Raw genomic sequence first — 22,689 nt, 5'->3', positions numbered from 1 at the left:
CCAGGAAGGAATAAGGAGCTGGAGTTGCACTCAGACCCTCCACAGCATAAAACCAGTACCTCAAGTGCCAGCAGGTAGAGCAAGCAAAGGAATTTGTGTTCACTATTACCGTGAACCAGTACCAACCGTAGTGAACTCCAGAGGAGAGCGAGATTACATTAAGATCAGGTGTAAGGTTGTTTTGTTTTTGTTTTGTTTTTTTTTTCTCTTTCTCTTTTTCTGGTTCCTTGGAGGAAAAACTTGAGGTGCAATGGGAGTCACATTTTTTACTGGTGGAGCAAATGACTATTAAGTGTTAGGACTTTCCAATACTCAGACTTCCCTTTACTTGACAAGTTTCCAGGACAAGGCTCATATCACTTGGTTTACACAAGCAGAACTTTGGGACAGTACTTCTGCCTGTACTTCTACTGCCTTCTTTTCACTTTGATACAAAGTTATGGCAAGCTCACACCCCCAAAAATCATCTCTTCGGGTAATATAAGCAACAATTTGAGGTAGGTCTCTGGGTTTAAAGCTCAAGAAGTTTCCCCAGGCTTCAAGGATTGTCTCATGATTGGAGAGATCATGTCAGAACATCAACACACCTTGGTAGGCATCATTTTTTTTGGCCTACTTGGCTGTCACAAGGATAGGTGTTTTCTATGGCTGATACTGTTCAGATCAATTGTGCTACCAGGCAGAGCTTTGAGCCTGGCATCCCTGGACTTCTCATATCAGATGCAGAATAAAAGATAGACCTTGTATTTGAATGGAAAGATTCCTGCAGACATATTTGACATTTCCTATGACTATTTTTCAGGGAAATCAGCCAATGGCAATGCTGGGTAGGCTTTGAAGCCTGCCAGTTTCAACACTGTAATCTGAGCCTCCTCTGTAGACGTTATCTCCACACAAGGAGCTGTAGCTGTCCCAAGACATCGTTAAGCCTTGTGGCATTAAATTGCTGTGCAAACCCAATCTGTTACTCAGTAGAGAGCAAAAGTGCAAATTTGATATTGCCCCGACTTCTAGTTACAAATAAAGGCTCAAAAAAGAGCCGTCTCTCCCCCAACTACTTCCATGTAAGTACACATTGGGAAGGCAGCATTTAACTGTTGGAAAGAATCAAGAACCAGTGCTGCCAGCAGTTACCTAACACCACTGCCTACCCAATAGTACAGCTCTGTTGTTCCTTAAAATGGATCAACAGTGAAAGGTATTTTCTTCTCATCTGCATGCTCAATACAAAGGAGAAAAAAAAAAAAAAAAAAAAACAGACTAGAAGGGGAGTCACTGCAACAAGACAACACTGAATGGCCAAGTGGTGCTATCCGATTTTTCTTAACAATTACTTAGCCCTTATTGAAGGCAGCATGACCAAGGTTTCCACTGAGCATCTCTCCTTCTCCTCCCATTATTTTTGTATCTATATTATTTTTATATATTTATTATGGTGTATTGACACAATAAAGAAAAAGACGTGCAAATTAAAGGCCAGCTGTACATACATAAGGTACTGAATTTCAGTTCTCCTATTTCTGAACACTGAAAAATATGTGTTTAATAGAAGTCTGAAGCCACAGCAGTTCCATGCAAACCCCGACACTTTTATGATGAAATCACCTATTTTTGTACAATACAATAAGGTCACTTACACAAATAGTGCTTATTATATATACAGCCAAATATTATTTCCTCATTAGCATGAAGAAAATTAGGGTTTGAAACCAACTTCTTGACAAATAACATTCTTCATACAAACAGAATGCAGACTTGCTGTTTTACAAGATGGTGTCAAAAGCAGAAAAGAACTATTAAGAGATCTATACAAATAGGAGACACTGCTTAACAACGCAACATTTCTGAAAGGCTAAATACTAATGGTTGCTCTCTAAATAAAGATGGAGATGCTACAGCTAGAGCTGACTCACGCTAAAATACCAATTCCTGTTTGACTTGGAGCAGGCTAGGGAACATAATGGTGAAGCACATTGCTGTTCTCATCTACACTTGAGAGCTCTGCAACAGTAAAAGCCCAGCTGCTAAGCAGATGAAAACATAAGCTAGAGACAATGCAAGAATAAAAATATTATTTTTGTGGCACTGCAACAAGAGCTAACATAAGTAATAAGACCTGCAGTACATTTTATATTATTAGTGTTACGACAGAATGCTGTAACACCTACAGAAAAATATTTGTTTTCTGGTGGAGGAAGAAAGCATGTCTTGCATGTTTCCATGTTCCATGTAGAAAAGGATTTTGCCAAAACCATATGGAAATGAAGATGTCATCAATTAAAAAAAAAGTAATAAATATAAAATATTTCTCAAATAAATTCCTGTGGTAATTTAATTTCTTGTAAACACTTCACTCAACATTCTACAAGAGACCCAGCTGGCATGTTAATATTTTTTATCTCTTTTAAGTAAAAAATCTGGAGGAAAGAGTCATACCGTATATAATTTCTCCATAACTCAATTTCCCATGTTACGAAGGACAAGATTTAGACTTGTCAGCATGCTTTTCTTTCAGTATCTGTGACTATGAATTTCAGTTAATAAAGAGCTTTAAGTCAAATCCAGCAGCTATGATTCAAAATGTAATTAAAATATTTTTATTTTTCCATAAAAACTAAGATTGTAGAGCAAAAAGTATTCCCCTACCTGTTCTACAGTGATCAACCCATCTGAAGGTTCAGATGCAGCCTGTGAAGGCAAAAGTTTGCACAGTGTCCCTAAGAGCAGAGATACTTCCTTCATGCTTCTCCAGCAACATACAAGAACCATTTGAGCTGTGACATCGCACGTTTGCCTGTCTTTACCTAAAAAAGAAAAAGCAACAGATTCAACAGCGTAACCCAAAGCATCATGCAAAGATTTTAAAATTTAACTTAGCCTCATCTTGAAATTTTTAAGCTTGCTAAATCAAGAGATAATTCAGTTCTGTTGAGGCTAGTTCCTTCCATGGTTGGAACACTTACTGTAATTTACGCTGCTTGGAAAGGGCAGCGGTAAACAACTTTACCAGGAAACTGCTGTTTTAAAGGACAGAAGTCTCTTGGTCAACATCAGCATTTGATTGCAAATAGAAGCACACAAACACCTCAAATTTGGATCCAGGCTCCAATAAACTCCCATGTCATTCATCAATCTATCTCACCCTACATGTTATTTATATTTTAACTCAGACTTCCTTTTACTCAAGCAAAAGCATAATTTTATTTAATGCAGTGGCCCCATCTGGTGGTCACTACTAGAAATTCAATAACATATTTACAAATTTCTTTTCATGAAACAAAACATATGGCCCAACCAAAATTATTTTAAACCTAGGAAAAATACATGGGGAAAGAAAACCTAAATATATTTAACTTCAAAAGCATAAAACTGCTCAATTCAGAACAGCTCACACTGGCATACTAACTCGGAAATTTACCGTTTCTCTTATCGCTGTAAGCTTCAATTTCATTTTAATGCACATCTGCTGTTAAAAGTAGAGAAATACTATCTAGTACTTTATCCCTACAATCTTTTGAATGCAAGCTTCTGCTTATGTAATTTTATGCACCAAAATTTATTGCATGATGAATTCCCCACTAGTCTTGTGTACACTGGAGAGGGAAATCACACTAACACCTTTCAACAAGAAAGGTGTTAAAGAGTTGCTTGACAGAAAAGGTGTTAAAGCCTACCTGAACGGTGCAGTTAAGCCAATAGAGACGAGGTCAATACCAAAACAACCTTTTTTTTCACTTGTGCTCTAAGAGAGATTAACCACAATCTTCCAGAAACACAGTGAATTAGTCTTTAAAACCATGCCCATGAATAACTAGCTTCTGACAGATTTATTATGGAAGTGAAACGTTACACAGAGCAAATAACTTCCAACTTTGATCACCCACATAAAATGTCTACTCTATACGCAATATCTTGCTTTAAATACTAATACGGTATTTGAATTACCTTTTATTTCTGTGCAAGTATTTTCTGTTGGCTTGCAATCAACCAGCTTTTCAGATTCTACTTTGCAGTATTCTTTCAAAGTCTTTGCTTGCACGAAATAATCATTTGTGTCCTGTGGCTGTATCTCATGCAGAATCATCTGCAGTCGATCTGTTGTTTCTACACCTTCAACAAGAGGACCGTTTAAGTCCTTTTGAATTCCAACTTTTTATATTACTCATTTTAAGCATAAAAGTTTTTAACAAACAAACAAACAACAACAAAAGTAAAACTATGATAAACATGAGGATTAAGGAAGAAAAAAAGGGCTATACAAGGTGACCAACTTCCCTGTTTTTGTAACACATACCAGAGTTTCCACAGGAGAGCTTCAAGAGCTGTAGGACTTGAGAAATAGTAGGGTAAGGGGCAGCTTCAAGATTAGAAGGGACGAAGGCTCCCCATCACTTTTGCTCACAAAATGGTGAGGCTATGTCCTGACACACTTCAAGATCAATCTCAGGAAGCCATTGCTTGGTTTCTCCCAAAATAAGAATCCAACTAGACATTAGAGCTCAGAGATACGCACCAGCTGTCCCCGATACGAATTTTGCTACCTACGGACTTCCAATGAGCTGAACTCAGGAGCTGCAAGCATCTTAAGAGCAATGCATCTCCAAGCATTTTTAAAAAGGAAAGAAGCAACTATCCATGTCCTTACGTAATTTAAACAAGAAGTGGAACTGAAGTCCAATTTCATTCAGGAAGTGTTGCTTCTATCAGATATAAGCAATAAGGCATTCTTAAAATTAAAGCGAATCTTGGCCTAAACTGGAAAAAAAAAAAAAAAACTTCTAATTGCTTGGCTTGTAAAAAAAAAAAAAAAAAAACACCAACTCACAAGAAACCTTTGAAGAAATCTGTGCAAGAGGTCATCAAAAAGATTTCCCACACACCTAACTATTTGGAAAATAAGCATTGGTTTCCAAAAGAAGGATTTATGCCTTAATTCTATCCCCTCCTTGAAGTCATTTATGCTTTTCTGGATATATTTCTCAGAGTCTTGTCAGACAACAATAAATTCTGATAAGCAATGGGAGACACTGAGTGAGGAGACTTATCAGTAGGATGGGGTGAGGAGAAAGAGATCATGGTTAGGCTGACTCCAGCTAAGCATTAAAAAGCAACTGGACAGGTTAAATTCCTGTATTAAGAACAGAAAAAAAAATCAGTTATCCAACACTACTAAGTTGAATAATAAGTAAATAAATGAAAAGACAGTTCTTAACGGTTAGGAAAAAGAAACAGAACTTCAGAATCAACTATAAATAATTTTACCTGAATCACTGTCCATCGGAATAAGACCTTCTGGGGATGAGCTTTGCACTACTGGAGACACTACCTCAGAGAGTTTGTATGACATCAGAATGAGCCTGGCCACCATTTGCTTCCATTCAGCTCTTAATGCCAAGTTACTTCAAAATTAATTAAATTAATTAAATTAAAAAAAAAAAAAAACACACACACACACAACCATGAACTATATATAGTTATAAAATAATTATATATAAAAAGAGTTTATATTCAAAAGAAACAACTAAAATTACAAATAATTCTGCAACAGTATTTACAAAAACTGTAAATGAGGTACACTTTGACAAGTTTTAAAACTGAGATTAAGACATACAAAGAAAGCATCTAATAAAAAAAGCTACTAAGAGCAATAGAAGACAAAAGTGCTGAATTAGGTAAGAAAAACATTGTATGCTTTTATGTTCGCATGGGTAGTTCTAGCAGCATGCTTAACAATTCAGCTACTCACCTTAAAGGTAATTGCTTCAAAGCCCCAGTTATACAATGAACTCTCCCATACATTGGGAATGATGCTGCTGCTTGAAGCAAGGACTTTTTGGCTTGAAATATTTCTTCTTCGACATTCGCTAACAAAAGCTTGATAACTGAAATAAAAGAAAACAAACAAACAAAAACAGATTTACATTAAACATACATATACCTATTGTGTTTTGAGAAGCAAAATGGGGTTCTTTAAACAGCAATAAAACTTGTTTAAGTAGTAACTCAATGAAAAAATGCACAGTAATTGGTTCACACTTCACAGTCTTTTGTCCATTTGAAAAGAAGTTCTTGTTGGTTTTCTGTTACCTGAATTCCAGCAACATCTGCTACAGCCAAGTTAGTCTACCTGCAACTGTGAAGGTGCAGGATAAATCCTATGTTCAGGGACAATCCTGTAGCTCCTGAAGAAGTCAAGAGCTGTAACCTATATGCGTTAACGTCAAACTTTGCCCTTAGAGCTGGGTTCATAGAAGAAACATTTCGGTAGAATATTAAAGATCAAAAGCTGCCAGTCAGACATTGATATTGTAATTAGCCACTAAAGAAGCTTCCCAGTTTGCAAGGCTACATATGCCCACTTGACATACACATTTACCATGCAGCACTTCAGTGGCACAATCAGAATAAACTGCAGATCCTAATAAGGAACCATGGATCACTCTACTAACAAGAGATACTCAGTGACAACAAGAAATAAGATAACGCACGAATTTGCTTTAATTATGGCAATCATAAACGTCTCAAAAGGATGATTTCGATGCATATGAAGAAGGTTTTAGGTAATCTGCAAAGAAGGGAAAACACACACCCCCCCCAAAAAAAAAGAAAAAATTGAGTTTACTACAAATTTACATTTCATTCTTCATTACAAACGAGTTGACAGGCTCCTTTCTGGGCCTTGGCCTGCACAGCTTCATATGAATGACTGAGGACTGGGATGTGACATCTGCCGACTCGCTGCATCTCCCAGCTACATGCACAGAAATCAGGTGTCCTCTAAAGATTATTGCCCTGTCAGTCCCAAGAGGCCTAGCAACTCAGAGCTGTTTAAGAAATATTGGAGGGAGGGAGGGTAGGTAATAATAAAAGTCGCACAAAGGGTACACTTCAGGTGCCTCCAAGGTCACCCTCTCTCATAGAAAACAATGTAAAAAGCCCGCTAGGTACCAGGGCTTCAATGTCGCTTTCACTCTGACCAAGATAAGAACAAAAGCCTTCTCCAAAGAACATGCAATGGGCTTAAGATAAAAAGGAGTGGATCAAGACCCTAAAGGTCTGGTTCTTAACACCAAATCTGTATCTGCTTAAAACCCTAATAGAGATCTGGAAGCAATGGAAAATGGAATGGCATTCAATCTGGCAGAACCAAAATTACCTCTAAATCAATGCTGAGAAAAGTAATTGAAAGGTCAGAGATCTACCAATCAAGTACTGGTATAAATAACTACCTGAGCCCTCCTAAGGCCAGGTATTTCTCATTTAAGCATGCTTCTGCATCATGGAAGTCACACTACAAAGGAAGTCTACACTGGAAGAAAGGCTTCCAAAACAGCACGTTTAACTTAAAGCAAAACAATCAAAATGGACTGCAACTTCAAAATACTTGTAAGAGTAAATCCTGAAAAAACAAAAACACTAGGGTGCAAAAACAAGAGCTGTGACAAAGTGATCATAGCTCAATTCCTTAAATATCAAACAAACTACTCACAAGGGGAAGGTGGGTGGAAGTATTCTGCTAACAGATAAAGCTCTCTTACTACACTTACACAAGCTGTATTTAAATATATGGAAGTATTAAAAAAAAAAATCCAGTAAGCATCTAATTGCTCACTACACTTTTTACCAAAGGCCTTCAGGAAAAGCAACAAAGAGGTTTCAAACAAAATTAGAAAATGGAAGGAGGGCGGTTAATTTCCCCCCAAACTTACCTGCTAAGGTGTTCTTCTCCACTGTACTGATTGACTGATCTTGATCTATCTGAGAATTAAGTTGAACCCATTTTCCTAAACAAATGCGCTGCAGCTCTTCATGGTGTATTAAGAAGTTCAACAAATACGAAGCTGTCACACAATCATATGGCTTGGCACTTGTGCTAAGATCCATTGCTACTTGGAATAAGAGCTCTAGATTTTCAGAATCCTGAAATAAAACAATATTCTTCATTTTATTAAATTTTCATATTGATTTAATTAAGCTAGTTAACATCCTGGAATCTGATAATCTGGTTTTCAGTAAGGCAGCTGGTACATACTTGTTAACAAACACTTGTACACTCAGAATAAGAATGTATATGTATTCAGGAAAGAGAGAGGTCACATACACCTTGAAGATGGAGATGAGACCTATGGAATAACATTCAAACCCTACATGCTTCACAGAAGACCTTTTTTCATTTTCAACATGTTGTGTTTTTTCTGCTAATGGACATTGCAGAGAAGCACCGCTTATTAGGAAGCAGTATCTGATCAATGGTAGCTATGAATTTAAAACGACCTTTTTATGGAATAATAGCAAAGAGCAAAATCGGGGTCAGAGTAAAATTCCAAAAGACAACCAGAAAGGGAAACCTGAAACCAATTGCAGCAAAACAAGCACAGAGCTAAACACCTTGAGATACTAGAGTAATTAGATCAAAAGCTCCTAGCTCTTAGAAGCTTATCATTAAGGAAGGACTTTGCATTATCTGTTGCTTTAAGATATCTGTCTATCTGAAAGAAGCATATCCTCTCAAGCAGGTATCTCGGAGTACATTCTCTCCTAGTATTACAGTGTGTTTAGTAAACAGTTCAGAGTGCTACTCAATGAACTTTCTGAACTCTTTCACGTATTTGTGAAACAAGCCTCCTTAGGTAAAGAGTGATGCTACAAAAAAAACATACAGAAAAATACTGGAGATGTACGCTACTTCAGACTACTTGGTCTAACTTCAAATCTGCAGAAATTATGCCTTCTACCTAACTCAGTACATGGGTCAAAAAAACTGCTTTTGTAAAACATGATACAGTCTTCAGTTACCACAAGCACCTTCAGATTTATGTCTCCTCAGGACAGGATAAGTAGCACGAAACTCAACTTCAGTGCTGGAAGAGAAACAGTTGCCAAATCATTTGCTTTACCTACAAAATACCTAGAAAACCTCCCTTGCTTTCAAATACAGGCTTGGTGTGATCATTATCTTCCATCATGTTAAAAACCATGGCATAAAGGAGCTATAAGATAACAACAAACTGTAAGAACAGTTTAGCTGTTTTAGCTTTAGCAAAAGAATAGCTAATTTTTAGCTATTACCTCAAGTCTGTGATAACATAAAACATCTTCTATACAATCACTCTTTTCTGTTACATACCTGTAAATTAAATGCAACATCACACAGTTTAATTAAAAGTTCAAATGCTAGAACTTTTACTTCTTCAAAAGTACTGGCCAAACACTGGAGCAAAGTTTGGACACGGGCAGAATCAATTTCTTGAGTCAACTGAAAAACTTGTCTCTGACCTGTTCAAAGAAATCAATGCCTAAAATAATTCTGCTGTATTTTTTTTTCAGAATAAGCATGGTACTTACATTTGCTTATAGAAACAGAAATCTAAAATAGTGTTAAAACACTATTTTAATACTCATACATGTATTTCCTAACATGTTTTAAAAACGTCAGGTTACCAAATAAAGACAGACTCGCAGTAATACAAGAAAAACAGTACACGCAATCTACCTACATTAAATTCAGCACTGAAGATAACCGTTATTTTAACTTTAAATTCCTGTCCTGGAGCAATGTCATATTAGAAAATGATTCCTTTTTAAGAAAGTTTTAAACTTCAGTTAGAACAAAGGAATGAAGTGAAGACACCAAATACTAAATCTTGTCCAAAAAACGACTTTGTAACACAAAAATTAAAGTAACAATAATTTTAAAAGATTCAAAGTTTTTTTGCTGAAAAAGACTGACTCTAGGCAAGAAAAACCCTATTTATGAGGGCTATCTTGATCAGGTCATAAATATTTGCATTAATTTCAAAACATCATTTTTGATTAAAATCCCTTCTTCAGATAACATGAAAGTGATACAGCAAATCCCACAGAAATCAAGATAATTGTTTTACTTTGGCAAAGACTAACTAGTTAGCATAAAAGAACTTTCCTCTGCATCTCCCATTTTTACAACTAGATCTCTCACCTTTTTGAACAGAAAATATTTCTGCTATTGATCCCAAAATAGTTAACGTCGAAAATCTGGTTGCATGGGATGAACCAGGAAACAGTGCTTCAAAAAGTCTGTCACACAGAGATGACATAAAAACCTGAAGATCATAAAAGATAGATTAACAGTTTCTCTGCTACCTTACAAATAAAAAGTTTCTCTAGAAATTCAAAGCAGACTATCCTGAATTCAAGTGCTACACAGCAAAATTATGATTTTATAATTCATTTTGGAAGAACTGGAGGACTGCCTATGTGGTATTGATAAGTTTCTTATTTCCTAAATAAAATGAAGGTTCACAAACTTTTAAGCAGATTCCTCACTCCCTCAAAAAAATAAAAAAAAATAAAAATAAAAAAAAAGGCTGTATTAAATTCTGGAAAAGTAGTAGAGCAAGCAAAGTGAATCCGAGACAAAAATTTTGCAACTTAAAAAAATACGTATAATACATGGGACTTGAACCAGGAAATATGGGTGGCAAATTCAAAAGAATTCTTCATATTAAAAATTTTGTGCCCAAACTTTGCCCTTCATTCTCTTCAGTGTTTTGGTAGAACTAGCAGAAGGCTCTTGCTCATAAGACCTTTATTTCAAGTCCAAGTAAATGGCACAGCTTAAAACCCCTGAACTCCTCATAGCTAACAAGACATTCATATTAGTATTTTGATCTGAATGAGGAGAGCATTTTGGTGGCACATCTTCAGTCATGCCCCTTTACTGCCACTTCTGCTCCCATCACAGAGCAGTCCCTCAGCAGATAATTTTAACTGCTATTGGACAAATTAAGTTCAAAGGTATCCTCCAAATACTAATGGGTTCCCAGTTTATGAAATGGGACTATAGTTAGTCCAAATTAACCCCACATTCAGGGTGGACACTGGGTCTTCAGTCCTCTTTTGCTTAAGAAAATTTGCTCGTTCGGCACTGCAATATTTGATAATGCAGACAGTGCCTAACATACCAGGTGTTTTCAAGAATAATTAGCTACTTTTCAAAACCACCACCATACTTCTTACTTTTTAATCAACTGTATGTCTAGCAGTCTAACTGATTTTACATTTACTTACTTTATATTGCTGCAAAGTCACCACAGGATCCCACTTAGTTGAATCTTCAAGTAACTCTTGCTTGTTTTTATTTTGCTCCAGTTTATAAAGCACCTGGGAACTTTCTTGTATCCTACAAAATAACTTTAAAAACACAAGGAAGACAGAGCTGATACAAAAGTCACTGAAAGTTAAATTAGGGAAAGGGGGATTTTCAGCCTAATATCCAGATCTTATTGCTCGTGGCTTTTAAAAGGTGCACATGCAGCATATTACAGAATTGTTTCCTCGCTCAACTCTAAACAAGTCTGAATATTTTACTTCTCACTTCTCGTGGCCATCCTCTTTCCCTTCCCTCTGAACCTCCTACATCTTTTCCTATCATCCACCTTAAATTCACGCCTAGTCTTCCCGCCCATCTCTCTTCATTTTCTCTAATTTTCACCTTTCACTTTCAGCTCCTTCCACTAAAAAAACTCAATTAATCCACATCCTTTTTATAACTTCAGGGTTTCTCACAAAGAGAGCCTGATTCAGTTCAGGAGTTTTTTTCCCAGCTCTGTTATTCCCCACTAATGTCATTTCCTTTCTTACCAAGTTTCCTCTAACGTAATTTTCCCCTACTCTGCATCAAGCAAAAGTGGAAAGAGTTGAGCTTCTGCTCTTTTGTTTCTGCCAAGTCTGCTCTCTCATTTTTCCTTACTAGCTCTCCAACTAATTATCTTCTCCTTTCACGAGGCTCCCATTTACTAACACCTTTCAGATTGTTCCTTGTGCATACAGGATTTCTTCATGCTACCCACATCTGCCTTCCAGGATCTCCCAACAGTGATCCTGGCAGCTTCTACAATGTGGACACATTTGATCTTTGCAGACTTCCTTGGCCTGGAGTATTTCAATTAATAGACAACTCACGTCAGTTCTTCCCATCACCAAACACCCACTTGTTCTACTCAATTCTCATTAAGCTATCATCTTCCTGATTCTCCCGTCCTTTCCACCATACTATCTTCTCATCTTTCTAACCAAGCACAGAGCTAACATTCTCAAGAGCAAGCTTCCACAACACCACTTTCTTGGTTAGCCTTGACACTTTTGCACTGCTTACGCATCAAAACACTAATACATAAAACACTCTCTTAATCTAAGTCTTTAACCGACTTACTATTTTTTCTGAACACCTCTCTGGGCTCCCTTTTGTTTACAAATCCCAGTTGAAACTGCTGATCTTTACTTTTAAACTCATTTTCAGTTCATTGCCTCGTCTAGTAGACCGAGGATGCTAGTCTCATGTTTACATGATGGGTTTCCTATATACACCTCTTCTCATTGCCTCTGTTGTGCTTTAGAGCATATCCCCATGAAGGAACTTCTCCTTTTACAAATAACATCTTAAAATTCTTCTGTATCAAAATGTCAGAGCTGATGAAGAGGCCACTTTCCTAGCAGTACAACCACATCATGTTGACCATAAGTGTTTCTTCATACTCCTCTGCCTTGTCTTCCCAGTCAGGTCGCTGAGTTTAAGTTGACTGTGAATCTGTCTGACCGACGATAAGTCTAAGTAAAAATGCACTTGGTCCACAATAAAGGCATTACAAACTTCATTGCTTATTCCAGGTTGCATTGCTGTTCACATGCCATAGTTAAACATCCACTGATGGGTTACATAACACTCAGTGCCACTCACGAGCAAGTTGCATCTGTCATTTGATTTTTTTTTTCCTCAAAAACCTTGTCTGGGATAACTTATCTGCATTCAGTTGCATAATAAAGACAACATAGTCTTGGATCAAGAGTTTCTATAAGCTTTTAGATAAACAATTCCACAGCATACTTACTTTAAATGCTGCATAACTTAAAAAAAAAAAAAAAAAAAAAAAAAGCATGGAATATTTTGTTTAAATTTTAATATTACCTTTCTCAATAAAGAACACATCTGCTGCCTCACTGAAGGAGCCTGGTTATTCAAGTTGTAAGTAATAAAAAACTGAATTAGTTGCATTTCTTCTATAGACACAATTTCTGTACTACGATGGGTTTCACAAAGCAAACCTAAAGCATCAATGCAAACCTGAAAAACAATCAGATGTTAAACACATAAAGTAGTATAGTCTTACTTATGATTCAAAAGAATGCTGAGACAGTATTTAGGATTTCAACAGTTCTTCCAATCTGAAGACACAAAAACAGTTTTGTCCCTCTACCTGATTGTGCTGATGAACTAGACCCTGCTTTATACAGTCGGATGAGACGAGACCGCTGCTCATGATATTTGAGAGCTCCAGGTGTCCGTGAGCCCTGGCTGTCCTCAGACAGGCCATCAGTGCCCCCAGAGCTCCTCTCCTATTGCGAGAGCCTACAAGGATAAACAGTTACAATCTGATTAACACAGTCAATGTGTAAACAATTGCAAGGCTTGTCAAAAACTATACATTTTTTCAATGCACTACACCTCCCCCCTGCTCTTTTTCTATCCACCCCCACAAGCCTCAGAAGAAACACCATATCATAAACTTAACTACTACTAAATTGCCTGGTTCAAAAAAGGTTTTGTCTTGAGTGCACCATAAAGACAGCCCCTGTGATGTCTCACAAGACATTATTTGAGAATTACACTCAAATATGTCAAAAATTACATAAGAAGCATGAAATCTCTATTGGTATGTTAGGAAAAACAATAATTTATACAACTGTGTTCTTGAATCTGTGCTGCGTGAGAAAAATGCAAGACAAAAATAGTTGGATTTTTATGTTGTTATGTTGTTATGTTATGAACTCAAAGACTGGTAAGAAAGCAAGGCACCTACAGAATGATAACTATTTTGCTCATGTCATCAAGACACTCATTATAATGAATTTCACCTGAAATACTGAAAGTGATGAACAAACATTTGGAATTTCTCTCTCAAGTTAACTCTTACAAGAATAAGAAATTAGAGATCAGGTTTCTGGGTTTGCTTCACTTATTTTAATCACTGTAACTACAAATATTATATTTAATTCCTTACCAAGATTAGCATCAGCAGAAGCCTGAAGAATTTTCATCATGTAGTTCAGGCTGTCAGGGCTACATTTTAGCAACTTGGGTAAATAGTAATCTATTATGTAAGTAGTTTGGTCATTATTCCCTTCGCATAGTATTAAAAGAAGAGGAGAAATCCAGGTGTCATGCCACTGGTCAATCCAGTTGTTCTCTTGAAAAACTGAGGTAAAATGTACTTTATGATTTACAAACATGGTTTCCAGAAGATCACTAGCATAGGGTGCAAGAGACTGATCGTTCATCACATCCAGGATTTGTATTGGAATTGTTCGGTCCAACTGTAATATATTTTCAGTGCCCATGAACTCCACGAGACAGCCAAGAGAAGCATATTTCCCTCTTACATGCCATTCCAAACTCAGTAAGCTTTTTGTCAACCCTGCGAAGAACAGGTCAGACTTTTCATCAGATCCATTAATGGCGGTTTGGTGTATCCAAAGCAGATTCTTGAATATCAATTTGGTTTGGTGTCTAACAGCATCCAGGGGGTGTTCCCAGTGCGTGTAAACGTATTCCAGCAACTTCCCAGGTATGTCCGAGTTCCCATTAAGATTGATTTTTAGATCTGGGGAGCATGAAACAAGGGCATTTAGCGCTGAATTAGTCCAAACAGCAAGGATTCTAGACAAAGATGTTGCCATACTGGATTCTTTCAACCTTTTAAAGAGAATAAACAAAAAAATAAAATTAGTTTAGTATTTCCATTTGGCACTGTTTTCACATATTTAATAGCTTTTTCAAAACAATTATTCATCACATTAGTTTATCTTACAGTAAAACAGTGAAAGACTGCAGAAAGAAATTGAAAACAACAAATCCAATATAAAATGCAAGTGATCTTGCAAATCTTATGTTCAGTCATCTGACCTGCTGTTAACTGGTCACAGCTCAAACCACTTGAGTAAACCACCTGACAGGTCAATAGCTCTTGAAGATAAGGCAAGTTTTTCATTGCTACATAAAAACACAGAACTTGAGAACCCTGTGTGCAAATTCTTTTAAAAATGATTTCCCAGACATGAAGAAGGGTTGAACTCTATACACATCATGGTTTATTCTCCTTTCCAGTACAGCCAACAGCCTATCAACTTATAACCCCCCCCACAAAAAACCCACCAAAGTATTCTCTCCAAGTATTCTATTAATTAGAATACACTGCTGTCCTCTGTACTTCAGAGAACAGGTGATATCCTGAGTCAACAAATTATCTGTCTAAATAGCAACAATTCTGATATATCCTAAGACTAAAGAGATGGAAAACTAATTCCACTTATGTTAGAAACACAGTATTTCATTTTAATATACAAGTGAAAGCTGTAACTTATAATTATGCAATATTAAGTTTTTTTTTCAAACTTTAAGAATTATTCTGAGTATCTTAAAAAGTACAAGATGTGTTACAAACTAGATTTATCACACTAAAAAAGTCAAAGTTTTATTACTTTATTACACTAAGACTATGTAAGCCATGGAAACTCACATGCACAAGAATATATATATATATATATGTATATATATATATATATAAAATCCAAACATATGACTTACTTTGTACTCAAAGATAACAGGACTGATGCAATATCTAGTAAGAGTTTCTCCCCCTTTTCACCCATACTGCCACTATTCCATTCCAGCATAGCCAGTGCTCCATGACAAAGGAAGAGGAGGACTGAGTCGGGGAATTTTCCACTACAGAGGACCCTACAGTTGCCCACAAACCATGCTGGTATCTCTGTATCCTTCACTGATCCCATAAGCAAGGCACTGACCTGTAAAAACAACACACAAAATATATTACAGTACTTTAGCACAGGAGAAAAGCTACACCGCATAACTGCAAATATTAGATGATCACAGAATCGCATGGAATCACAGAAAGGTTGAGGTTGGAAGGGACCTCAAGAGATCATTAGTCCAAACCCACTGCTCACGCAAGGACACCCAGAGCATGTGGCACACAGTCCCATCCAGTCAGGTTCTGAGGATGCCCAAATCACTCTACCCTCACCCTACTCCTGCTCAGTAGATATTCAGGGGAATACATGGCAAGGTCACTTACAGTTAGACTGTGTGTGCCTTCTACATATCAAAATACTACTCAAGACAAATGTTATGAATACTTAAAACAATTCAAACATAATTAAAACAAACAAACAAACAAAAAAATCAAACAGCAGTACTTTGGAGTGGGAATACATGCGTTGTTTCCTTTCTGAGATAAACTACTGGAATTCCATAAACTGATGGAATGAGTTAGTGGGCTACTTGCCCCCATTTACCCTCAAGGCTACCCCCACTGTCTACCCTTGGGCTTACTTGTCCTTTTTTCCCATCGTGCCTAGCTCCACTGTTTTTCCGTGGGGCCCAAATCTGAACAAATTTCTCATAACTTTGTTTTCTTACATAATTCAAAAATGTTGTCTTGCTATTTCAGTAGAAAGAGAAAAAAAGAGGTTATACAAAAGCTTTACACAGAAGCTGGTGGTCCTCCTACGTGTATTAAACCCTCTAAATGACACTGGGAGATGTGACAATGTCACATCTCTTCAAGACCCCTTTACACCTAGTAAGGGTACACACTTCAGAAAAGCCTGCTCTGCACACAGTCCTTTTCACTTGTATGAACCATATATAGTTGTATAGAGCAGTTAAGTCACTAGCTCAGACATGAACAACTGAAGATGTGAGATGCTATTAACCACATCCTAAGTGCCCATAAAAGGGCTGACAGGACACAGCTCCCTCCTCTCAACATTAGAAGTGAAACAGGAGGTGCCCATGACAGGGGTTACGATCAAAACACCTTGTGGGGAATTCTGGAGCTGCAGAGTCCTCTTACCCGATTCCTTTGTTACTGACCTCACTTTGGTATTTACTAAAGACTGAGGAGGAAGGGATAGGGATTGAAGTACGTGGAGGCTGCTTAATAACACACAAAGAACACACAAAGTAAAGCTGCCAGAGACTCTGAAGTATTAACAGCTTAATAATAACTCATGACTTCAAAATATTTCACAACTTTAAGAGAAAAAAATACACTTACCAAGGAAGGTAACTGTTCAGGTGTCTCATACATAGCTTTAGTGAAGAGAATGAAGGCCAGCCCTGAAGTTGTCTGAACAGTCTGCAGCAGAGTTTCTATTTAGTAGACAATGGAAAGACAATTTCCATTGAAGTGTAGGAAGTTTTGTGTGCTAGAAACTATACTTAAACTTATAAAGACAGTGTTCAATTTTCATAGACTACTTGTGTTTACATAGCCACATATCTCTATAGTAGGGATTCACAAACATGATCAAATTTCTACCCTAGCAAAACAGGAAACTATTACCATCTTTTAACAGATAGAAAAGAGTGAACTGCACAGTCAGGAAAGGAGGACAGTGGCAGAGCTTATTCATCCTTACATTAAATCCTACTATACAACAGTAGCACCTACATAGGAAATAACATCAATGATTAGTTCTGCTGACATAATTCATACATACAAACTTTTCATAAACATACACATTTGGCAAGTCTCAAGAGCTTTCTGATAGCTTTTAAAGTATTAGGAATAGAATTTCTTTATCTTGTAACAATAAACTACACTGAAATTATGCACTACAGATCATGGCTTACCAAGACCCACTCCTACTCCCATCAACTTAAGAAGTTCAAATTCCATTTAAGATAAAGAAAGATAAAAGAAGTTTTTCCACACACAAACTGTATTTATTAGAAAAACAGTAAAAGTGACTGAACAAACACATTTTCACTGTTTTTGAGTATTACTAATCTTACCATCCATTAGGAAGTTTGTGGAGCTTTTCAGCAAGCTACACATACTTTGCCAAATAAGAGAGTCAGGATTTTTCCAAAGATTTCCTTGAATATTCTCCTGTAGTTTCTGTACAAGCATCATTGAAACTTTAATGGCCGCCAATAAGTCGTGCATCAGCTGGGTCTGAACAATACGATTTCCACTGTTCTTTCTGGAAAGAAAATATACATACACACAAGAAAAGTAAATGGAATCTATCCTTCTTATAATTCACAGAAAACCATATTTTGCCAACTTCAGATCAAACTAACAGTAAAAACTAATTTATGGCTTGAATGGACCAGATGTGTAACTAGAGGAAAAACAAGAAGCAGACTCAAGGGTCAAGTGTTTTAAAATGAAGTTAAAATTAGTGAGAAATTCCACTACAGTTTCTGGAACTCCCCATGACAACCTCTTCACTCATTTCACCCCACCCAAGCAAAGAAGAACTCTTGCAGAAACTGACAACCGGTGACTGAACAAAGTGCCAGTCCTTCCTCACTTTCTCAAAGACTTTCTCCAAGTGCAAACCAAAGTGCTATCAAAGTGAAATTCCGTATTAAAATTTTCTTGCAAGAAAGTAATGGAAACAGGTAAAACACAGCTTACAGTGAATTCAACTTGCCTGTTTTCTTCCTGAATGTCAAGCAGAGACTTCTGCAGAAACTGAAGAACTAGTGAAAATAATTACAGCACAAATTTATTTAAAAGAGAAATAGAACAGCAATATTCCAACAAAGCAATCATACACAACGACAAGTTATCCATACAGTGATGCTTCTTTCACTCCATTAAAAAAAATAAACTAAAATTTCAGTATAGACTCAGAGGAGCAATTCTAAATTAAAAGAGCCTTACAAGGACCAATGAACAAGTCCACAGAATCTGTGATCTTTATCTACATTCTGAGGGTACAAAATTTCAAGGTAATGACCCCTAACTTGCAGACAGATTCAGTGTCTCTGAATCAGCAAACTCAACATTAAACTGCTTTACTGGCAGACCAGACTCCTACAAACGTATTGCTAACTAAAATCCGTATCGCAGCACACCCTGGCTTGCTCGGGTCACGAGTGTTAAGAGTTCAGTGCTACCACATTCAACTCCAGTATGGGACATACAGCAGAGAATACACAAACTAGCAGCAACTCCAATAGCCCTTTAAGAACTCGGACTTTTTCAGATTTGTACTTTTGGCTGCTCAGTAAAGCAAATTTCAGCTCTGAATATTAAAAACCCATGAGAAAAAAAAAACATAGAAATCATGGAAAAATCCATGATAAAAAAAAAAAAAAAAGGTGGAACAGAAAAGAACACTCACAACTCAAAATGGCCTTCAAATACTGTTTACAATGCTAAATATCTAACAGCATAAGTTATTAGAAATGACACAAGAATAAATCAGATCTAGTAGATTTTAGTATTTTATGACCACCTCACACACTTCTACTTCCTACCCAAAATAATATAACTCCAAATTTATTTTATGATAAACAAGACTTTACCTTCTTTAAATAGGTTCTTAATGCTTGCTTTACCTGGAAGAGAAAAAAAAAATTACATTTTTACTAGTGCATAGTTGTCAAAGAACAAAACGTGGAAAACTTTGTCATCATTACTATTAGATACTGTACCAAGATGCCAAACAAACTGAGCTAGTTAAAACAAAAGACGATATCCCACATCATCATACCTAGGTTGAAGTCTTCCATACAGGAAGCAAGGTTATCCAATACTTTTCTATATAAATATATGTCTGTGGTTTTCAGTTCTTCTCTAAGGCAGCGCACAAAACTTTGTACAGCTTCAGTCATAAACTGTTCAGGAAGACAATTCAGTGAACTAGAACAGCAAAACAGAGCATAATCAGTTACATCAAACTAAAGGTTAAATATACATTTCAATATACATTTCAGACAGATGGTGCTGCCTGCATTCAGAAAGTAGCACTCTCCTTGTGGTTTGTCCAAATACAAAGACCCACTACGCCTGTCAAAATATAGGATTGAGGCTGTAGAATCAAAAAATAAAATAAAATAAAAATAAATCAAGAGCAAAACTAAAATCAAATTTTTGCAAACGCTGACACCACGTTTACTAGCATGCCCCTTTGGTTTCACAATCAGAAATTAAATCTGTACTCTTCAAAGGATACAGGAGGCTGCAAAATATCCAGATATCTTTTATTCTGTCCCTTCTGGAGCACTTAAAGAACACAGAACCACTTAGAAATCTCCCTTGTTATTATGTTCTACATTCCTTCTCATCCCAAAATACATATTTTTTTAAAGCATACTATTAGTTCAGGAAAATGAAATGCTCTACTATCAGAAAATTTATTACAATCGAAAATTTAATTGCAAGAGAAATAAGGACAAGAAATCAGAGTTACGCCTTGCTTTCTCTGAACTGCCTTCTCTTCACATTACAAAAAGTTTCAACTTTGACAAACTAAATATTTTAAATTTCTATTTCAATATTATATATTAAAACTCACAAGGGATAATTAAACTGTTTTGTTTTTCAAGTAATAAAAGAGATTAAAATAACTCTTCATTTCCAAGGAAGTACTTAAGAGTTTTAATACAGCAGGAAAGAAAACATATCTACATATCAATAACACTGAATTCCATTAAACTACAGCAATTTGAAGTGAGCAATAAATCAGTGATGCCTGTTCCAGTTTCATCTAATAAGTACAGCATTAAAAAAAAATTCTTACTATCTTATTACCTTTGTAGAACTTTTTTCAAGGGATTCTTTACACTCAGTGTAAAATATATCTCTCCCAAAATATCCAAACAAGCTTTAACCATGGGATCAGATGCAGAGTTCTGATCCATCTTCTTCATCAAAGGAATAATCTATAATCAACAGAACACAGTATCAACAAAAACTGCACATACCCTCATCAGTAACGGAAGCAGAATTCCTGCTAATACAGCTCTACCAGGCAAATCTGTCCCCTGCTTTTGATAGCCTCCTTAGTTTCAGATGAAATCTCTGCCAGCAAAACTAAGCACACGAAAAACTGGAAACAGCAGTTGCTTTCCAGAGAGGCTCCACACATTTATTCTAAATAATTGCATCCTTACTATAATTTAAGTACTTGAACCACATTTCCACTTTATGTATCTGTCACAATATCAATTGCTTTTTCTGGGGTTCCAGCGATATTTAAAACTGTATGTCCTGTTACCAGTGTGCATGATGTATTCTTTATTCCAATAGATCACACTAATTGACACTGGTGCAATCTTACCTGTTTAATGCACTGAATCTGCTGGATGCCACTGCTCAGCTGGGCACAGTGCAGAAGCAGGGATGCCAGATTTTGCTCCTCAGACACTCTAAACACTAATTGGGAAAAAAAAAAAAAAAGAAAAAAGAAAAAAACTCACTTTAGAATGTAATTAACAAGCAGTATAAATTTACAATGAGAAACCTCTGCTTAATTCTTATTTTTCCCCTACTGCAGTAAACCTACTCGTACCACTAACTTAAGTCTTACTAAAAACATCTTGTGTTTATAAGACTGTATATACACACCAGATGCAACCTAACCAATCTCTTCACTGAAGAAAAAGTTTTCATAGGAATTAAGAAAATACAGTAATATGCAACATAACAGTGGGCCTCTTCGAATACCAGGAACTATTTAAAGAGATATTGAGATTACACAGAAACATTCTTGAAAACATGCAACTTCATGAATATCTAACCTGAAGCTAGCTTTGTTTACGTGGTTCATCTACCACAAAGAAAAAAGTATTATCTATATCAAGAGACATTGCAATTCAAACAAACCAAATTATCTATTATTAAACAGTAACTAAATACAAAACAGAGTTATAGTCAACTACTAGACTTCACAGGAGTCACCAAATCACACACTTCACAACTCTTGCTAAACTAACTGAATTCATAAAGAAACGCAGCCTGTTCCAGGACTTTTTGCTATCTGCCCAGTAAAGATAGTTCAAAAAAGCAAGCCTGTTTTTGCCCACTGTCAAAAACATTAGACTAAATAACCTCAGATCTGACTACAAAGGGGCAAATAATTTGATCTCATTCTGTAAGTCTGGAACTCACAGCAAGATTACCACTCAGATATTTTCCTACTAGTTCTGGATGTGGAAAGTGGGGTTTTTTTATTGTTGTTGTTTTTGTTTTTTAAATAAGTATCATTCAAAGTTTATATCAGAAAACAAAAAGCGATGTGAAGCAAGAGCATTTGACCTATACCTTAAATGAGATTATCATAGAACTATAGAATCCTTAAGGTTGGAAGGGACCTCTAGAGGTCATCTAGTCCAACGCCCCTGCACACACACAGGGTCACCTAGAGCACGTGGCACAGGACTGCGTCCAAGCGGGTTTTGAAGATCTCCAGAGAAGGAGACTCCGCAAACTCTCTGGGCAGCCTGTTCCAGTGCTCTGTCACTCTCACTGTTAAGAAATTTTTCTTTAAGTTCCTGTGGAACTTTTAGGGCTTCAGTTTGTGGCCATTTCCTCTAGTTCTGTCAGTGGCCCCCACTGAAAAGAGGCCAGCATCATCCTCTTCACCCCCTCCCTTGAGGTACTTACAGACACTGATCAGGTCCCCTCTCAGCCTTCTCTTCTCCAGGCTGAACAGGACCAGGTCTTTCAGCCTTTCCTCATAGCACAGATGTTCCAGGCCCCTGATCATCCTCATAGCCCTGCGCTGGACTCTCTCCAGCAGCTCCACATCCCTCTTGTACTGTGGGGCCCAGAACTGCACACAATACTCCAGATGTGGCCTCACCAGGGCGGAGTAGAGGGGCAGGAT

The 22,689-nt window shown here is 36.7% G+C and overlaps 1 protein-coding gene across 1 annotated transcript in view; it reads right to left on the bottom strand.

The window, feature by feature from the left end:
• Positions 1 to 22,689, bottom strand: part of THADA (THADA armadillo repeat containing) — a 159,831-nt gene that overhangs the window by 134,010 nt on the left and 3,132 nt on the right. The window contains exons 3-21 of the mRNA XM_088527415.1: positions 21,142 to 21,236; positions 20,613 to 20,743; positions 19,573 to 19,721; positions 19,385 to 19,417; positions 18,501 to 18,553; positions 17,858 to 18,044; positions 17,118 to 17,212; positions 15,623 to 15,843; positions 14,040 to 14,731; positions 13,236 to 13,387; positions 12,947 to 13,102; positions 11,050 to 11,172; positions 9,959 to 10,082; positions 9,128 to 9,276; positions 7,710 to 7,920; positions 5,747 to 5,882; positions 5,263 to 5,399; positions 3,946 to 4,110; positions 2,647 to 2,804 (exon numbers count right to left, since the gene is read on the bottom strand). Coding sequence (XP_088383541.1) covers positions 2,647 to 2,804; positions 3,946 to 4,110; positions 5,263 to 5,399; positions 5,747 to 5,882; positions 7,710 to 7,920; positions 9,128 to 9,276; positions 9,959 to 10,082; positions 11,050 to 11,172; positions 12,947 to 13,102; positions 13,236 to 13,387; positions 14,040 to 14,731; positions 15,623 to 15,843; positions 17,118 to 17,212; positions 17,858 to 18,044; positions 18,501 to 18,553; positions 19,385 to 19,417; positions 19,573 to 19,721; positions 20,613 to 20,743; positions 21,142 to 21,236 — 3,167 coding nt within the window. The remainder of the gene's footprint in view (positions 1 to 2,646; positions 2,805 to 3,945; positions 4,111 to 5,262; positions 5,400 to 5,746; positions 5,883 to 7,709; positions 7,921 to 9,127; positions 9,277 to 9,958; positions 10,083 to 11,049; positions 11,173 to 12,946; positions 13,103 to 13,235; positions 13,388 to 14,039; positions 14,732 to 15,622; positions 15,844 to 17,117; positions 17,213 to 17,857; positions 18,045 to 18,500; positions 18,554 to 19,384; positions 19,418 to 19,572; positions 19,722 to 20,612; positions 20,744 to 21,141; positions 21,237 to 22,689) is intronic.

The sequence above is a fragment of the Tinamus guttatus genome, unplaced genomic scaffold, assembly GCF_059628265.1.
Source record: "Tinamus guttatus ecotype Peru unplaced genomic scaffold, ASM5962826v1 Tinamus_guttatus_pri_ptg000286l, whole genome shotgun sequence".
Classification (NCBI taxonomy): Eukaryota; Metazoa; Chordata; class Aves; order Tinamiformes; family Tinamidae; genus Tinamus; species Tinamus guttatus.
The sequence above is the reverse complement of the archived record's forward strand: the minus strand, read 5'-3'. Positions and strand labels throughout refer to the sequence as shown.